Here is a 20,108-nt window from a genome sequence, read left to right on the forward strand (position 1 = left end):
TGTATGTGTGTGTGTGTGTGTCGGGAGCCCTGACTCTCTGTCTACACACCCAGCAGTCCCCGGGGGGGCATTTTGTTCCAGGCCTCTTATCGGCCGCATGCGGCGTCCGCTTCCCAAAACACGTCGCTGACTGGAAACAAACACCCGGCCTCTAAATTATGCATTTTCCACTGCTCCACACAGAGCCACAACTGTCTTCAGGGGAGAGCATAATCCAGCTGTAACTATACTTTAATTGTGTATTTATGTTTGTTTTTTGTTGGGGGAAAGGATTGATTGAGACTGACTGTAGCGATACACTGGAGAGCACTGAGGATGAATGAATCCATAATAGGATTAGTTCCCCTTGGGGAAAACTGCATGAATATAGGATCTTTTTCTAGTTCTGTCTTTCTTTTATTTCTATCCTTCTCTTTCGCTCTGTGTGCATGTGTGTCAGTCTGAGGGTTTAGGTGTAAAGGTATGGGAGTATAAAGAGAAGTGGGCATCGATAAAGTACATGTGATGAAAGGTAAGTGTGTGTGTGTGTGAGAGTGTGTGTGTGTGTGTGTGTGTGTGTGTGTGTGTGTGTGTGTGTGTGTGTGTGTGTGTGTGTGTGTGTGTGTGTGTGTGTGTGTGCATGTGTGTGTGTGTGTATCAGGTGTGGCCTGAGTTTCCACTCTTTCATGATCGTGCATCCACAGTCTCCCAGTGTGGGACTGCAGGGCAGCAGAATGAATCTACCTCCAAAATGGCAATGATGAGCAGAGGGCTGCATCACTCTCTCCATCCTCAGGAGTATGTGTCCTCTACCTGCTGCCTCTCTGCCCCCTCTCCTCATCTCTCCTCCTCCTCCCCCCTCCTGCTGCCTCTTTATCTCTACCTCTGTTTCTCTCACTCTACCCACTGTCTCCATCTGATCCCTAACTCCCTCCACCTCCTGTCAAGGCTGCAATGAAAAATACATCTGCTCTGAAGCTTCTATCTCTCTATATACACTACCTGTGTGTGTGTGTGTGTGTGTGTGTGTGTGTGTGTGTGTGTGTGTGTGTGTGTGTGTGTGTGTGTGTGTGTGTGTGTGTGTGCAGTTGTTTGAGGGGAATGTGCAAGGGAAAGTGTTTGTTTTCACATGGCAATGGGTAACAGTGATGTATGTGTGAATTTCTGGGAACACAAGAGGGGCCACGTTAGATCAGTGTGTCTGTGTGTGCGTGTGTGTGTGTGTTTGTTTATGTGCATTTGTTTATGTGTGTGTGTTATGGGGCATGACAAGCACTGTGTGAGTGCCTGAAATCTTGTCCCCACAATCCAAGAAGTAAGGTGAGCACACACACACACACACACACACACACACACACACAATCAGTCATGTCTTGAGCTGGGTGCAGTCCATTTGTCTCCTGAGGTGACCAGAGGAGCGCTGCCCCTCTCTTCGCTGCCCACTCCACATCAGTCACCCGCTGACAGGCCGCAACCAGCCAGTGACCCCCTTTTTGGACCAGAGGACTCAAGCACTGGGCTTGGAGCCCGCAGAGGCGTCCATCCTCCAGAGAACAGGCACTCTTACATGGAAGGGGAAGGAAAAGGCATCCAAACAATGATGTAAGGAGGGAGGGAGAGAGAGAGAGAGAGAGAGAGAGAGAGAGAGAGAGAGAGAAAGCTACCCAGACAGGCAGAGATAAAGTGAGAGTGAGGGCAAGAAGGAGAGGAAGACATTGTCTTGATGTTGTTTACACAGCACTGGCCTGCAGATGGGAGAGAGAGAGCGATGCAGGATCGTGATGTACCATGTGCTTCCCAGAAGACTGAATTTACCACACTTCTGGATGGTAAAGAGAGAGAGGGGGGGGAGAGAGAGAGAGAGAAAGAGAGAAAGAAGAGAGAGATGGACACATTGAATTTACCACACTTCTGGATGGTAAAGAGAGGGAGGGGAGGGAGAGAGAGAGGGAGAAAAAAAGAGAGAGAAAAGAGAGATGAACAATCGCTCACACACTTGCACTTGACAAACTCACTTGTAGAAGGCCTGGTTCTCCACTCCACACTTCCACAGGTGTTTGCAGGCCTCCGGCGTCGGGGCGAAGTACGTTAGGATGATCTTCTTCTCCTACACACGGAGGAAAAGGAGAAAAATGACACAAACAAACCAAAATAAATCAGAGTCTGTGTGAGGGAAGGTACTGACGGCACAGCATGCCACCGCCAGCATTATCTGGGCGTAAAAATAGCCCGAGTCTTGTTCTCTTGTGCTGCCGCGGCTACAGAGACAGCTTCTCAATAATGCATGCCACTCACCTCCTTCTGATTTGCATATATATGGAATGTCTTTCCCTCGAACTTCAGCTTGGTCACCTCGTGCCTGTCCGCCAGCGGAGCAGAGAGAGAGAGAGAGAGAGAGAGGAAGAGAGAGAGAGAAAGAGAGAGAGAGAGAGAGACAGTAGAGTTTAGATGATGCGTCAGAGGAAAAGGGGGGGAGCCGTGGGGGTCATGAAAGATTCATCACAGGTACCCACGAATCACACAAAGAGCAACGGATCCTCATGTTATTCACATACTCCACACATCGGAGGGCATGTTGTGAGATGCCGACATGAGGGACTAGTGCTTTCTATGCCAACTCACACACACACACACACACACAGACACACACACACACACACACACACACACACACACACACACACACACACACACACACACACACACACACACACACAAATACAAACATTGAAATGGTAAATAGAGTCGCAGCTAAAAGGACGACACCTTGACCGGAATGCCTTGTTGTAATGCTTTGCGCATTGTCTGGTGGGTTGGTTCATGCATAAAGAGTAGATGCATAGTCAAGTCGTTATGTAACAAACACCTGATTTAGCTTCTTTTTTTTTTTTTGCACCACTGATACGATGACATCAGGCTCCACCAAAGTACAACAGAACACGGAGCAGTGACCCAAAGGAAAGGAGATGCCGTGCTAATAGCCCTAGCACCAGCACCAGCAGGATCAGGCCTGCTAAACACACACTGACCCACAGGCTAGCTCACAGGTGTTAGTTGGGCATTTTATTATCCTGGACCATTACACACACACACACACACACACACACACACACACACACACACACACACACACACACACACGTACAAATAAACACACAAAACACAGAAAGATACAAACACACAGACACATACACACATGTGCAAACACCAACACACGCCATGAGGGATGTGACCAGTTTGGCCTGTGGGTGTTTGTGTCGTAGGGAAGCAGTGAGATAATTGGACACCTGCTGCTGTGGCTCTTAGAGGGGTGCAGATGGCTAAACCCTGTTGATTATAACACAGCACTATCTTATTTCATCAGCACCAGTCTGTGAATGTGTGTGTGTGTGTGTGTGTGTGTGTGTGTATATGGATGAGAGGATGCAGGTGTGTGTTGGTGACTGTTCACAAACCAAGTCTAATGTGTCTGTTACTGCTTATGCTGTGTATTTGTGTGTGTGTGTGTGTGTGTGTGTGTGTGTGTGTGTGTGTGTGCGCGTGACCTTGACAAACCCACCCTAATGCAGAACTAGAGGGGAAAAATGGGGCTTACTCATGGACGCACCATTTGAGGAAATGGACTCTCTTGTTACCCTGAAGCACGACGAAGCCAAACGGAGTGAAGGCAAGGAAGGCGGGGTTTCCAGACACATCCTGTCAGACAGAGAGAGATGGAACGCGGGAGGTTAGTAAGTGACAGAGAGAGGGGGGGGGGGAAGGAGAAGAAAACAGACAGAAATGGAGTAAGGGGAAGAGAGAGGGAGCAGAGCAAAAGAAAAAAGAGAGAGAGGGAGGAAGGATGAAGTGATGAAGAGAGACTGGGGGCAGTAGGAGGGTATGAAGAAGCAGATGGAGAGAACAGAAGACAGGGTGAAAGAGCGAGCGAGTGAGCAAGAGACAGACATACAGGGATGAAAGGATGAGAGAGAAGGACAAGAGGATAAGAGAGAGATAGAGAGAGAGACAGACAGACGGGGATGAGAGGATAGGAGAGAGAGGACAGCCAGAGAGAGTGCTCGAGGGAGAGAGGACAGACAGCTCAGTGGGTACAGACGTCCTCTCCTGACAGAGTGGAGCGGAGCTGACCCACAGTGCTGAGTCACACCTCTCTGAAACGCTCCGCACCGAGGGGGACACTGCCGCTGCAGCCACCGGCGCCAGACGATCGCCGTCACACACAGCTTGCCTCTCACAGTTACCTCAGTTACTCTTACCACACAGGGTCTGCCAGGGTGTACCCTCCCTGTGATCATCTGAATGTGGCATGTAGACAAGCTGATGTAGACAGGCTTGATGGTGGAATAATGGCCTACAGTACTCTGTTATTTAAAAAAGGCTGCTGTCAAGACTAGATATCAGCAGCAGATTCTCATCTGGCGCCGATCCACCCAGTTCAGGTCCAATCAAGGTCAGAGTCACTGTTGTTGGAGCTCAACTGCAGTTAAAGTAAGTTTTCTTTTTTTAAATTATGCACTTTTCAAAGCACCATTTCAGTGCTTGCGTTTCCTTGAGTCTACCCGAGTGTGTCGACTACCTGCGTCTGTTTTCACACTTCTCCATCTGTTTGAACACAGCCCATATGCTCACTGAAATCCTGTCGTCATTTACCTGGAAAACCTGCAGCACCTAAACCCCAAGCAAGCCTGAGGAAACATCTCTGTAATGAGGGACTCTTCCTTCTCTCAGAGCGGCTTAAAATGTATTCTATGCCCCATCAAGGCTAGCTGATCTCACAGTATCTGGTTCTACCTGAGGCAGGTATGGGGCACTCACCTTGCATGGATGAGGGTCGACACCGTACGTCTCCAGTATTTGGGCTTTCCGCAGGAAGTTGAGCTCAGCTGTCTCTGGAGTCTGCCCCCTTGGGAAAGGGAAGGGTGTCAGTAAAAGCCAAAGCCGTTACGAGTTACTATCCAATAATATCAGCCAGCAACAACTACATAACCTACACACACACACTACAACTACACAAACTACACACACTCATATACCTGACATTTACTGTGTCTTAGATAAAGTATGGCACACACTCATTTAATTAATGTATGCATAATGCAGTAACCTAATGCTAAATACCTAATCATTACAGGACTAAACATGTTTAATTACTTCAGGTCACGCAAACATAATCATATATCAAAATATAATTACTTTGCAAATAAATAATTGGTGTCACGTTCCAGGTAGCTCCTACTCAGGTAGTTGAATTACTAGACAGAGTCAAAGGAAAGAACTCCACAGCAAGCCAGACAGGCAATTCATTAATAATGCTAAAAACTTTCCCCCCTAAATATTTAATTCAGTGCCAGCCATTTAAGACGCAACAGCTCCGGGTAACCAGAGTCCCTTAATCAGTGGAAAAAAAAGTAAACAGCGGCACAAGCATCAGAGACCTGCTGGCCCCCACCCTGATCTCACGCTGGCCTTGAAGAGGGGGGGGATAGAGTGTCTGCAACCTTTGAGTGGTCCGATTTAGTGTGCTCCTGTCAGCATTCCACGCGTGCTTGGCTGCCATTGACGGGATGATAGGAGCTTTTAACATGCCTCAATGACAAACCTCAGCACTAGGGGGCAGTATAGCATGGGATCTGCAGGCATCTCTCAGTCCCTGCCGTTCTACAGCGTCCTCAGGTGAACACCTTTTTATCTTCCCTAGAGGACACTGCATAAATAATTGCTGTACTCATGACCTGCTGTGTGGGGGCTGTGTGTGTGTGTGTGTGTGTGTGTGTGTGTGTGTGTGTGTGGAAAGGGAGAGCTGTGCCTGCTCGCCCCTGGCGTAGCAGCTCCAGCAGGGGTGAGGGCCACCAGGGGTCAGGGAGGATCAGGGCTCAGGGTGTCCTTGGTGCTCAACAGCCCAGAGTGTTACCAGAGACCATGGGTGCTTTTTCACTGGAAGACTACCAGTGTGTGTGTGTGTGTGTGTGTGTGTGTGTGTGTGTGTGTCTACATGAGTGTGTGTGTGTGTGTGTGTGTAAAAAAGAGAGGGGGTGTGTGTTTGTGTGCGTGTGTCTGCATGTGTGTGTGTGTGTGTGTGTGTGTGTGTGTGTGTGTGTGTGTGTGTGTGTGTGTGTGTGTGTGTGCGCATGTGTCTACCAATTTGTATGCATGTCTGGGCACTTGCATGTATGCATGTATGGGGGCAGCCGTGGCCTACTGGTTAGCACTTCGGAGGGTTGCCGGTTCAAACCCCGACCAGTAAGCACGGCTGAAGTGACCTTGAGGAAGGCACCTAACCCCTCACTGCTTCCCGAGCGCCGCTGTAGCAGGCAGCTCAATGCGCCAGGATTAGTGTGTGCTTCACCTCACTGTGTGTTCACTGTGTGCCGAGTGTGTTTCACTAATTCACGGATTGGGATAAATGCAGAGACCAAATTTCTCTCACGGGATCAAAAGAGTATATATACTTACTTACTTATACAGTAATTGCATTGTTGTATGACTATGTCTAGTGTGTATGTGCATAGGCTATGTACAGTATGTGTACTTATGATTGTTTTAACGTAAGTATGCATTGAGCACACTGTATGCATGCTCTCTATCCTGTCTGTGTGTATGCGAGTGTACATGCGTGTGGGAGTATGTGTGTGGTCCTGTATTTCCACAGACACTTGACCGCTTTATCTCTCGGTCAGCGGCCATGAATCAGGCCGCCCACGGTGGCCAGAGGCGCTTGCTAATGACAACGCTAACCACGGGCAGAGGCACTGCCCTCCAACGACTCAATCCCCCCCCCCCCCCCGACCTCTCCCAGCACCTGCTAAATGACAGCCCACCACGCACACACACACTCTCACACACACACACACACACACACACACACACACACACACACACACACACACACGCCAGCCGCACAGCCACGGTATTTACAACGGAGGGCAGAGTGTTCTCTTAATTACTGCAGCTCTCAGGCCCCAACCAAAGCAAACAGGGGGAGAGAGAGATCAAACAGGTGGATGGGGGGTTGTGGCACACTGAGTACCACAGTGCCCAAGAATCCAGATTGCTATGATATTAAACTCGCCATACTGAAAACCAAACAGGCAGTGAGCCGTCTGGCTCACATTTGGACAATTTCATTATTAATGTTATCATTAAAATACCAGAAATTAGCCATTAGACAGTGAGGTCATGACATTGTTTTGAGTTATGAGTTCATGTTACAGGCATTAAGAGAGAGACAAGGGATGAACAAACAGTGAAAACAGAATGAATGAAGATATTTGGCAGGGTCAAAAAGAAAGGAGAAGGAATGTATACAAGAAAATATGGGCTGAAGATGAGTTGTGGGCTCAGGGGTCTTACATGAGTTCGGTCTTGTGGATGTCGGCAATCCGGCGCTCCAGCTTCTCCGAGTGTTTGGGAAAGAACTGGAATTTGGAGCTGTAGCCCTCCGGGTGCTTGCCCGGATCATAGTCCCCGATCTCAGCTGAAGGAGACACAAAACACTTTCTGATTCAGATACACAAGGGTCACAGAGTCAGACACAAATATGAGACTTCCTCATGACATGCCTCAGTAGGACCCCAGCTCAGAGGGCATGAGGTGACACAGCATCTAAGCAATTACAAACTTCACACCAAAAACATTTTGGGATGCACTGATTCGTAGCTTCATTATATAGACTGGAAACAATGGAGAAACAAATAAAATATGATACTGTATATCATGAAATGATGATGATTAAAAAATCACATGATCAACCTTGTCAAACACTCTTCCCACCCCTCAAAAAAAAACAGAAATGAAAATGCAGAGTGCTTTGCACAAGCAAAGTGTTGGCTGTGGGCAGTTTGTTTTCAGTTTGGGCAGTGTTATCGTTTGGATGATGGGGTCAGAAGGGTGCTGTGCCCAAGGTTCTCCATGGCAGCGTTGTGAGTGGTGGCCAACAGTGCCAAACAAGAGCGTCTCTCTGCTTTTGTTTACTTGTTTACTCGTGATTTCATGCCGCACTGAGCCCTCCAGGCAACTCTGACAAATTTCTTCCTGAGATGAGGTGATGAAGCGGCACATCTTTAATTCAACAGGCCTTAATGCACGCACGCACACGCACACGCACACACACACGCACACGCACACGCACACGCACACGCACACACACACACACACACACACACACACACACACACACACATGCAAGCACATACACACATACAGTACACACACACACACACACACACACACACACACACACACAGACACACACACACACACATGCAATCACAAACACACACACATGCAAGCACACACATGCACACGCACACACCTACACACACAAACACCTACACACACACACACACACACACACGCAACATGCCCAGTATGATACTGTCACTCCTGCCAAAGGCTCTGTGCTCATTCCCCCTTGCTCTGCACTTTCTGTCTGATACTTCCTCTTCCTCTGTTCTAAACTGCTGGCACCCGAGTCCTTGAGTGAGCAAGGACAACAGCCACTTGGTACAGACCTCTCTCTAAAAATTTTAACTCAGCAGAGATTAAATCTGAATCTATATGTGGGCATGATATATGGTAATATAATCATGAGCTTTATCACTATTCTAAATCAGTATTCCTTTGTTATGGTTCATTATAAGAATAAAAAACACACAATAAGATCTAAGGGGTGGACTGGAAACAGGAAAATGAAATGCTTTTTAAAACTTACAGTAGATCAGTGACCAGAGGAGGTACCTTAGGGGCTTTATAGCGATTATACCTAGAGATCTGAGGATGTGACGGTAGCAGAAATCACAGGCTTCTCCAGGTTATATGCTAAAGCAAGTCTCGGTGGTGGAAAGCCAGGACTACCCTCGTCAGCTCGAGATGAGCTGGGCCCAGTGACCGTACCAGTCAGTGTGTGCGTGAGTGAGTGAGAGCGGCCAAATCCCCCCCTCCCTGACCCTCCACCCTCCCTGCCTGTCGCTTTGGGTTACCTTGCAGGATGTAGGCAGCCAGCATGGCAGCATCGGAGGTCTTACACAGGAGGCGGCCATGGTACAGATCTCTCTTGATCTGCAGGAAGACGAGATACCTGCGAAAAAGCCACAAGACATGGCACCCCGAAACACTAGGTCAGAAAACAAGACGCACACGGACACATTGTAGTCTCTAAACGCTGTCTGAGAATATCTTGTTACAGTGATGTGGTTTTTGGAACAATAGCACAGAATGAAGACAATAGCCTTAAACACAGTGGTAAAACAAAACCTCCTACAATCTCAAATTAAAAGCATGTTGATTTCCTGTTTCCTCCAGGGCTTTTTGCATATTTCTTTTTGATATGGCGGAAATGAGCTTTTGGTAATTAGAGAGTGGGCTTGCAAATAGATATGAAAGAGAGAAACTGTATGAAAGGAAAGCAAAGAGAGAAACAGAGAAACAGACTGAGAAAGACTGAAAGAAAGAAAGAAAGAAAGAAAGAAAGAAAGAACGAAAGAAAGAAAGAAAGAAAGAAAGTCCACGTTCATGAGAGACAAGCCCAGGGCAGACAGCCCCTCTCTCTGTCTGGTGCTCTCTCTGCGGCAGCCTAAAGAAAACGGCGGCACAAAGTGGTCCGACGACAGCCACGTCACTCGTCCCCAAGGGCTCAGCAGGGTACCAAACAACTTTCTCTCCTCTGCCCCAAAAACTTCCCCAGCCAGCCCCGTTGCTTACCACCTGCCTCAGGCGAGCGGGTCGCCCAAGCCTCCATCACTCCGGCGGGGGTGAGGGTGAGGCAGAGGACACTCGTCCGGCTCCCAGACAGACCACCCACAGATGTCTGGCTGTCAGAGGGAGAGCGAAAGAAGCACTGGCCCGGTGGATAAAAAACCTTTCCCTGCCTTATCACAGGTGCGCTAGCTTATCGGCACAGAGAAGAGAGCCCTGCAGAGCTGGCACACACAACGGCAGCAATCACTCGCCGGAAGCCAAGTCAGATTTCACGTTGGGTGCCCCCCACGTTTTAACAGGTAGCATTAGCATTCCCCAAGTGTTCGTTTTTGACTTCCAAACTGGGCCACAAGCTACTAGCACTACTCAACATTTCTAGAGGCTGCATCTGATAAAAAGAAAATAAATTATAAAAGAGGCCATTATTAGCCTGTGAACAGACACACTCAAGGTGGCACGAGCTACACACAGCTATTGCTGGCACCACTAGCCAATTCTTGACCCACATATCGCCTTTTCACGGCAAACCTTCTATTCACACCGGCAAACTGAACCGTGTGAATGTCATTCATGGGTATTGAAGGACAGCCACTAAAAGGAAGCACACCTACTGTAGCCTCTCAGCTACACACCAAAATGAATTTACAATGAAGGTCACCTGCCCACACAATGCCTTGGCTATGGCACTGCAAAAACAATGCCCCATGCTGTTGTCTTTGCCCAGGTGCACCCATTCCCACAACAGTAATTTGATGAGCCGTAACAGCACACCTGCTATGATATAATGGAATATTATAAAGTGGAGGCTCAGGAGGCTGTGCTGATAGAATGAGAGATGCCGTTCCATGCTGTTATGTAAGCCCTAATCCGTCACATACAATAATGACCTCCTGTTTCATAATGACCATGGAGGGCTGTTGCTGTTTTTCATGGTTTGGATTGACCTGATCTGACTTATGCATGACCTTTGACCTCATAAGCTTGTCTGGGTGAGTAAAGTCTCCTATGATTTCTCTCTTTGTATTAACTGGTGTGTCTATTTTTTCAGTCTTTCTTAAACTGACGTGAAGATAGGTGAGTAGTCTCTATTTTCGTTAATGCAAAGAAAGCATGTGGAATTAAGAGTGTCACTGCTATGTGCACATGGATATGTTATGCACACACACACACACACAGACACACACACACTAGCAAATGCACACATCAACAAATGACTGTGCACATAGAGACATACGCAATGTAAGACATATACACACAGACCCCTGACTCCAAAAGTAAAAGCATTTACAAAGTAATGGCATTATGTACACTCCAGTAGTTTTTCCAGTATCTTGATACATATCTGACAGTTTTATCTCTCTCTCTCTCTCTCTCTCTCTCTCTGTTTCTGTCTCTCTTTCTTCTGATCATCAGGTGAAAGAAACTGAAGGCACAGACAAAGTTGGATGGCTTTTAATGCCGCTCTCCTCAGTGACCTCATTGCAAATTGCGAGCAGGTAGGGAAAGGGTGGGTGGGGGGGGCTCGTCTGGGTGTGCAGTGAGATGTGGAAAAGTGAGCCGTGACTTTGCTAGCTGGGGGCTAATCATGTATCATTTAGTTGAATCTGTTAGCAGTCACTGACCCCCACCCCTCACTCCCACCCCATCAGCCTCCCCCGCTTCAGCAGTCGACCATGCTGCAGAGAAGGGACCCAGACAGAGAGACAGGCAGAGAGAGAAAGAGAGAGCGAGAGAGAGAGAGAGAGAGAGAGAGAGAGGTAGAGAGAGAGAGCGAGAGAGAGAGAGAGAGAGGTAGAGAGAGAGAGCGAGAGAGAGAGAGAGAAGCAGAGAGAGAGAAGGAGCGGGGTGAATAGAGTGAAACAGAGACAGTAGACACTTAGAGAAAAATGGTGGCAGAGCGGTACAAACAAGGGTCTAGGAACCAACCTCAGCAGTCATTTGGAACATTTTTGGGTCCCACCCTATTTTAGTCAGCAATCTCGAGGTAGGCTCTCCCAGATGCTCACAGCTCTGAGAGGCCTTCTCCAGAACTGCGTTGCACTTTGAATATTGATGCGGTTTTTAGGCTGCTAGCTGTTATTTTAATTATGAAGACGGAGCCCCTTCAATAGAACTGCTGCCACAAGAACGCATGTTCCAGCCAAGCAGGCTCTCACCTCCAGAGGAAATACGACGCTGCTTATGTAACCTGTCAGACAGAATGGCAGCTCAGTCTTCTCTTGCCTTGCTGGAGTTGAGCAACATCTTCTCAATACAGCCAGCAACAAAAACTCACCTTCTAGTCAAATCATTTGTGCATTGTGTCAAATAATTTGCTGCACAAATGTGAACTAAATAACTGGTATCAAGTACATTATAAACAAGAGACCAACAGCTACTCTGCCGAGCCGTAAAACTAGCAGTGCTGCAGTGCACAAAATGTATGGCCATGCCTAAGTGCTGACAGCAACAACAGCAGTTGCAGGTTCCTCTCCTGAAGAAGGCACACTCATACACACTCATACACACTCACAGCTGGTAGCGCTCCATCCCCAAACCCCCTCCACTCCTCTCAGTCTCCATCTCAATGTACACCTGTGAGAAGTGAATGGAGGCAGATACCGTGTAGTATGGATCTACTTGACAACCTGCTATTATGCCATACTACAGCTTAATCTACTGCATGTCTTTATAAGGAACATTCTAGAGCTGATAAAGACAGATGGATAGATAACTGAGTAGAAATGCACAGATGGAGAGAAAGAGATAGAGAGAGAGAAATGGGGGATAATGATAGAGAAACATAGTGACAGACCTGGAGAGAAAGAGAGAGAGAGAGAGGGGGGGAGAGAGAGAGAGAGAGAGGCCGATAGACCTACTGAGGGAGAGAGAGGGGAGCCTCGGTGAGCCATTTATCAGCCAGCATGACTGCCAGTGGTCTGCACAAGACTACGCTCCCTGGTCTCTCGGCCATCTCTGCTCTGTCATGATATTCCCACTGTACAGGCCACTAATGATGCCCATTACACAAAACCCTGTCAAATTACCACAAGGATCCCATTCCTCTGCCACACACCCTAATCAGACCATCCATCATAGACTGGTGACATGCACACAGGGACCTCTCAACTTTTGACAATCTAATAACAGCGAATGATTTTATAAATATCATCACTGCAGTACTCATAATTGCCAGTTAGAAGGCCACGCTAAATTCTCCATCAGACAGGCACGCAGGCTCCCAGACATGCAGCCAGAAATAGAGGGGCTCATCGGTGTTCCTTTAAAGCTGGGTACATTAGATTCCAGCTGGACTCATCCTCAGTCTTGGCCCAGCAACGGTGGGTGCGGCTCTTGGAAGAGTTTGCTCCCTCTCGCTCTTGCTGTCCCTCTATCTCTCTGTATGTGTGTGTGTGTGTGTGTGTGTGTGCGTGTGTGCGTGTGTGTATTCTCAGTGGATGGGCAGAATTATCCAGCCAACACGACATCAAAAGTGGAGTGACTCAACAGTGTCCAGGAACTGAGACGACAACACCCACATCCAAAACAGCCAACCTCACCCATGAAACATTCGCTTGCTTCCACACCACAATGGAGTGGCCCAATAGCCACTCAGGAAGTAGGAGGACGATCACTGCGTTCGAAACAGCCCACCACACCAATGAATCCAACACCAGGGACTAGAGAGATCTCTGACTACCAGCCTGTCCAGCCGATCTGACTTTTCCACTGACCCCTGGTCACTGATTACGTTCACGCCTACTCTCCGCACTATCAGTAAAAGAGCCAGAAAATCTCTGCATATGTGCCACAGGGGTCACTTCCTCCTAGAGTTGTTGTGGTTTAAAGCCTCATCATCAGCTGCAGTTTTACATCCTCTGTCTAATGAATTCAGGCTTCAAGTGGTCCTGTGCTAACACCACCGCTTGATCACTGGTGCCTGCCTTGCCGGCACACAGCCGTGTGGGGAGAGAGAGAGAGAGAGAGAGAGAGAGAGAGAGAGGGAGAGAAAGAGAGAGATGGGGAGAGAGATAGAGAGCGAGAGATAGAGATATATAGATAGATAGAGAGAGCACTGTTGTGCAAGCTGGAGTGGCTAACGTGCATGTCTGAAGGCAACGTGTGGGTGGTGTAGCCTACTGTATCTCGCAGGTCTAAAATACTACACAGACCAGGCCACGTACACTAGCTCGCTTTCAAGTGCGTGGACCACGAAGCTTTTAAAACCTTGACACGCTCTGCTGCTAATCGAACTGAAATACTGTACACTATATTCTTGTGCTCTTCCACCACATTATTTTGGGCCCTGTATGACTTACTCTTGGCACATGTTCCAAAAACGCATATCACGCATGAGTAAGTTGTTCAGAGAATAGGCTTGAGATGAAATTTAGAAAGTCTTCTTCAAAAATTCTAACATCATTTATGGTGCTAGTTTCAGCATTGTGAGAAAAGGTTAAGGTGTGAATGCAGCAAAAAAGGGAGCACAGACAAGTGAAGACAAACCAAGGCAGTTCTGAAGTCACTGTTGGGCTATCAGAGAGGTCGGGTAAAGGCAGCAGCTGGACGCATGCCTTGGTAGAGTCGGAGTGGTCAGCGGTCTTACCTGGTGATTTCCTCCTTGAGCGCGGCAGGGTCTGGCGGGTAGAACTTGACCCTCAGACACATGGTGAAGGGAGGCTGGGCTGGGGGAGCAAACGCAGGCCTTAACAAAGAGAGCTGACATGCACTACCAGACGACTGGACGCCTCGAAACATCAATGTTACATCAGGCCGCTCAGGGAGATAATGGCTGTTGGATAGCCCACTGGTAATGGCTGTTATGGATAGCCCACTCAATATCATATCCAGTCCTATCATTTCAGGCTCTTTTATGAGGCATGAAATACTGTCATCAAAGTGAGCGGACAGCATCTCAGTGCACATTTTAAGATGAACAAATTAGCCCAAAATAAATAGCCTGATAAAAACACACACATATAGACAGTTAATGATTAATGATACTTACATTTCATCTGTTTCGAGATGGACTTTGTGAACTCCAGCCAGTGCTGTAAGACAACAAGTGAAACACACACACACGCACACGCACACACACACACACACACACAAACAAACACAAATACACAGTTATTTTTTTTGCAGTGTCATTCCATATATAGTACATCATAATCTTTGATTATTTCATTATCAATATTTCAACTGGTCATAAACCATTTGCCTATTGTATGGCACAGTGAAAGTCAACTTTCCCATGTTTTTTTCCCTTAACAATTTGCTCCAGTGAGATAATATATCGCAATGCATATTATCGCAATGCTCAGCTCAGCATATCACAACTCTGAAATCAACATTAAATTCAGTGAGGTTAAACTATCAAGGTGATTTTGTATCGCTGGGCTTCCTAACCCTGTTAATGACAGTTTAACATTGTTTCATGCTATCAGCTTAGGAAAAGATAGATGAAGAGAGAGAGAAAGAGAGAGAGAAAGAGAGAGAGAGAGAGAGAGAGGGAGAGAGGGAGAGAGAGAGAGAGAGAGAGAGAGAGAGGGAGAGAGAGAGAGAGAGGGAGAGAGAGAGAGGGCCTCTGCCCCCTTCTGCCACTTTGCCGCCGCCCCTGTGGACCCACACGTTAGCATGCATCAAACAGCACGCCAGGATCCTGTCAATACCATCATGTGCATCGTATGACTACCAGCCCCATACAGACATATGAATCAACGGCTCTCCTAACCAGGGTGTCATTCACAACATGAAAAACAGCAAAGTGACAGAATTAATGTGTTTTGATATGGTGGGAGGAAAGAGCCTTCAGGCGCTGGGCCTACATCCTATGATATAATTGCTACTGAACTGTATAGATCTTTTTTTTACCACCGTTCAGGCAGTGTGTGTGTGTGTGTGTGTGTGTGTGTGTGTGTGTGTGTGTGTGTGTGTGTGTGTGTGCGTGCGGGCTCTGTTATTCACATCATATTTAGATGTATGCATTTAGCAGACATTTTTTATCCAAAGCAACTTACAAAAATTAGGAATAACATTGATGTTACAATGATAACATTTTTATATTCATATGTTATAACATATGTGTTCAGTGTGGCTTGTCTGTTTGTCACTAAGAAAGATTACAAAAAAATACTACCAGTCAGATTTTCATGAAACAAGTGTAGCAGGACAAGTGTAGCATGGGCAAAGATATCAGAATCATTAAACAGATCTACACATTTAGTTTCCCTTTGTTATAACATGTGTGCAATATGGCATATGGCATTTGGCCTTGGCCTTGGCCTGTGCTCTCCGAGTGCCCTTCCAGTTATTATTTATGCCAGTTGACATGAGAGGCTCCCAAAGGGGGTCTACTGGAAGAGCAGGCAAGAGGCATGGTGTGTAAAAACATGTGTTCTGTCAGATTGATCTTCGCCATACACTCTTCAGGCTTCCCAAGGGTGGGCAAACATACAGCACTTGAAGACGTCAGCTGGAGCTAAAAGATTCTCCAACTAAAGCTAATGACTGTAACTAAGGAAATAATGACCAATGTTTTTATCTCATTAGAGGACCCATTAACAAGAGAATGGAGCCTCACTGGATAAAATGGTCCTGCTGCAGCCTGTGTTGATTGCTGCATTTGCCAGGCAACCAAGTCATTTGGAGAAGAGTTTAAATATTGTTGAAATTTATGATGCCAGTATACCCGGTGTCCTCTGCATGGTTACAGCTGAGTGAGTCAGCTCTTTTGAAAAAGCGACTCACTTCACAACAGACCTGACCCTGATTGGACACAGCTCTGTTCCTGGCATAGATCTTTCTAATGTAACACAAAGTAGGAATTGCCCTTTTCACCAATGTTCAATGTATGTATGGCTACCCATTTAGTGCTAAGGGGTACCCAATTTGTCTTATACTGCTGAAAAGGGTCAGTCCCTACCCGAGACAACATTACATAGTGCAATACCAGGTGTTCTTGGTGTTCATCTGCAATGTCAGATGTCAGCCATGTCAGCACAATGTCACATGTGGAATAGTATTATTAGTATAGTCTACTGAGGAAGGTGGCCAGTGTCGTGACTGCCCAAGACACAGTAATAAGACACAGCTGGCTGAGGAGACCATATTCCAGGTGAGTAGAAATCGTTGGGTACCACTGATGGGCGTCTTTACAGAGAAACACTGGATAAATCTTACATAATTAATACTGATGTCATAGGGTCCATGTCCATGTGTCCATTATTCCACATTTGTGTCATTCTGTAAGAATTGTGTTATAGACTTGGCAGGTTATGCAGAAAATGATGCCAACCTGTACTGCACTTGAAAAACACATCTTTTTGGACTTTTGAATCTGAGGGGATATGATGAATTCCCTCACGTCCTTTTGTAAAGATTCACTCCATCCAACTCCCCATGTGCCCAAGTGTGTCTACTCTCCTCCCCTCTCCTCCCCCCCCCCCCCCCCCCCCCCCCCGCCCTACCCTGGCCCGACACCTCTGCCTTAAAATAGTAGCGATGAGTGGCAGCGCAGGAAATGGCGGATCAGCGGGATCCTCGCTCCCCTCTGCAAATCCACTTCCCAAATCATCCACGTGAATTCTTCATGAATCAAGCGATGCAAGCAACGCACTTTCTAACAGCCTGACCTCGCCCTGCACCACCACCCCACACACCCCTCCTCCATTTACCCCTTTTTCTTTGCCTTGGTGAGGATAATAACTGTCTATGCATTCTGACAGATGAAATGGGTTTTTGCACTCTGAGAGGGTGAGGAGAGATGCAGTAATAGAGAGTGATGAATCTCCATTCCGGGTTTGCATCACTGCCAGGCTCTGCCCTCTTGTAAGCACGGCAAAAACACACACACACACACACACACACACATACATATGCACAACTCACACGCACACACACACACACACACACACACATACATATGCACAACTCACACGCACACACACACACACACACACATACATATGCACAACTCACACACACACACACACACACACACACACACACACACATATGCACAACTCACACACACACACACACACACACACACATACATATGCACAACTCACACACATACCATCTTCACACAGCAAGGACATGCCCAAATAGAGTGCGCTCACCCGCTGCTTGTCCGGGTCCACATATCTGATGCCAAAGTAGTCCTTCTCCAACAGGTTCAGGTGGTGGCAGATCAGGTCAAACAGATACTGTCCCTTGGCATCCCTCTGCAAGAAAAACACACACAACCAAAGCTCTACTTAAAGCACTCCAGTCAGCTCTGAAATAATCAAGTTACGGAGAGTCCTTGCAGCGGAGGGCTTTATTCTGTGACTAAAATAAGAGGGGGAGAGGAGAGGAGAGGAGAGAGAGAATGGAAGGGCCGTGGATGAGTGGCTAAGACCAAAACCTCCGCATCAGGCTGATGGGGGGGAAAGAGGATTTTAATTGCTGATAGCAAAATGTGATTCTCATTTCTCAGACCCTCCAGAGATAGCTCAGATTTATCCAATATTAATGCACAGCCACAGCCATCTGCGGTAGCGGAGCCCACAAAAAAGCACAAAAAATAGAAAAAGGAGAAAAAAAAACTCTGCAGCTAAAAAAAGCTCAGAGAGTGAGAAAGAAAGAGAATGATTGGATTATGAGCCTGGGTGGAAAGTGGCGGAGGCACAGTGGTAACATCTGGGTGGTGACCTTCTCTGCCCTGGGCAAACGGGCATTGTGCCCTTTGTACTGCCTCAGGGCAGAGAGTAATCCAAGGCAGATTTACATCCCAGACCAGCCAATGGTCCCAAATGCAAGGCTGGCACTTTCAAAACACATTGGTACTGAAGAGCCGGGGAGGTAAGCACATTCCAATAGAATATACTTTTGAAGTGATTTTTTAGTTGATGTACTGTGTTCATTTTCTTTTCATCATTTTCTAAAGAACCCCTATCCAAGGAGCCAGGACTGCTATATAGACTGTGATGAATATCACGATTTCCTCAAGCACCTCCACACAGGATCAGATGCCAGGGGGTATATAGGCAAAAGCAAAATAATAATGATATGCCAACGGAGCGCCAAGCAATCTCATCATATTGTGCCAATATTTTAGTATAGGGCAATTCCACGCAAACCTGTCACATCCATAACGGCAACTCAATACCATGGCATTGTGTTGCCGTTATGGATGTGACAGTTTTGCACGGAATTGCCCTATAATAGAATGCATTATCTCAAGGTCCATAGAGTCCTATAAGAGACCACAAAGTGCTATTTTTGTTAGGCTAACGATACAATGGTCAACTTGTGTTGATGGTGGTGCTAACATCAGACACCAACAGAGGGGAAACAAAATTACAGCATTAATCATGTAAGATATGTTCTGATAATGATCTAATAATCTTTATCCACTAAAGCAGTGGAACTTCGTGTATGTGTGTGTGTGTGTGTGTGTGTGTGTGTGTGTGTGTGGGTGGGTGGGGGGGGGGGGATTTCAAGAGCCGCTCCTAGCGTGTGTGTGAATCTCTGAGCACCTGCGCTGCGTCCTCTCCCTCTATCCCCTGGCGCACACTTGAAAGCATCGTCAATCTCCACATGCTTATTTGCATTTCAAATACCATGTGCAAATATTGCTTCCCCCCAAAAAAATTATAATGATAATAAACAAAAACTTGGGATGAAGAAGCGATCTCAATTCAACATCGTTTCTATGACAAACCACAACAATTTGCTCTCTCCCCCTCCACGATGCCTGGGGCGATTGGTGGCAGGCACCTTGTAATATTTGCATAAGCAGACACCTTTGTGAGCTTACGGCTTATTGCCATAATGCATTGGTGAAGCAATCAACTTGTCTCTCGGTGTGTGGTGAGGTGGATCAGAAATTACCATGCGGTCTGACGTCACCTTCACAAGCACTTGTCAACTGGAACGCCCTCTACAGAGATACAGCAAAAAGACGGAATTTCCAGCAGCCACCTTTGTGGCAGGTACACCATGTCCACAACATTCATTCACCCATTAAATGAAACACATTCGGAATAAACTTATTTCATAAGTACCTCGCCAGACTTTTGCCATGCTAGAATTTCTGTTATTCCTGAAGGAATGCCTTACAGTATACCATGTCCATAACATTCATTCACCCATTAAATGAAACACATTCCATATAAACTTTCATTTCATTTCATAAGTTCCTCGCCAGAATTTTGCCACGCTAGAATTTCAGATCGTACTGAAGGAATGCTGTTTCTGAGGCTTTGACCTACACAGACTGCATGAGGTCCGGGACATTAAGTGATTGCATCTATGACTTTCTCCTCTATAAATCTGATATGGAAGAAGGGCCCAAGGTGATAAATCAGAGGCACTGCGCATGCCAGAGATTAATGGCGACCCCCTGCTTTCCCCACCCCACGTCTGCGCCTAGTCCCTTAGTGGCGAGGACAAAGCAGCAGCGCTAA

At 46.9% G+C, this 20,108-nt stretch overlaps 1 protein-coding gene across 3 annotated transcripts in view; it reads right to left on the reverse strand.

Annotated features, from left to right (window-relative positions):
- Nucleotides 1–20,108, reverse strand: part of frmd5a (FERM domain containing 5a) — a 118,179-nt gene that overhangs the window by 9,085 nt on the left and 88,986 nt on the right. The window contains exons 2-10 of one of the 3 annotated variants that reach the window (XM_076299950.1): nt 17,778–17,882; nt 14,663–14,705; nt 14,261–14,339; nt 8,958–9,055; nt 7,330–7,453; nt 4,795–4,882; nt 3,587–3,675; nt 2,275–2,338; nt 1,995–2,086 (exon numbers count right to left, since the gene is read on the reverse strand). In XM_076299950.1, the coding sequence (XP_076156065.1) occupies nt 1,995–2,086; nt 2,275–2,338; nt 3,587–3,675; nt 4,795–4,882; nt 7,330–7,453; nt 8,958–9,055; nt 14,261–14,339; nt 14,663–14,705; nt 17,778–17,882 (782 nt within the window). Of the gene's footprint in view, nt 1–1,994; nt 2,087–2,274; nt 2,339–3,586; nt 3,676–4,794; nt 4,883–7,329; nt 7,454–8,957; nt 9,056–14,260; nt 14,340–14,662; nt 14,706–17,777; nt 17,883–20,108 lie in introns of those variants that run through there. The other 2 variants (XM_076299956.1, XM_076299964.1) reach the window with 2 other exon arrangements.

Source organism: Alosa pseudoharengus, unplaced genomic scaffold (genome assembly GCF_046254945.1).
Source record: "Alosa pseudoharengus isolate Yale_2024_CS ecotype anadromous, Long Island Sound unplaced genomic scaffold, YU_APseudo_1.1 YU_APseudo_1.1_scf_10, whole genome shotgun sequence".
Lineage (NCBI taxonomy): Eukaryota > Metazoa > Chordata > Actinopteri > Clupeiformes > Clupeidae > Alosa > Alosa pseudoharengus.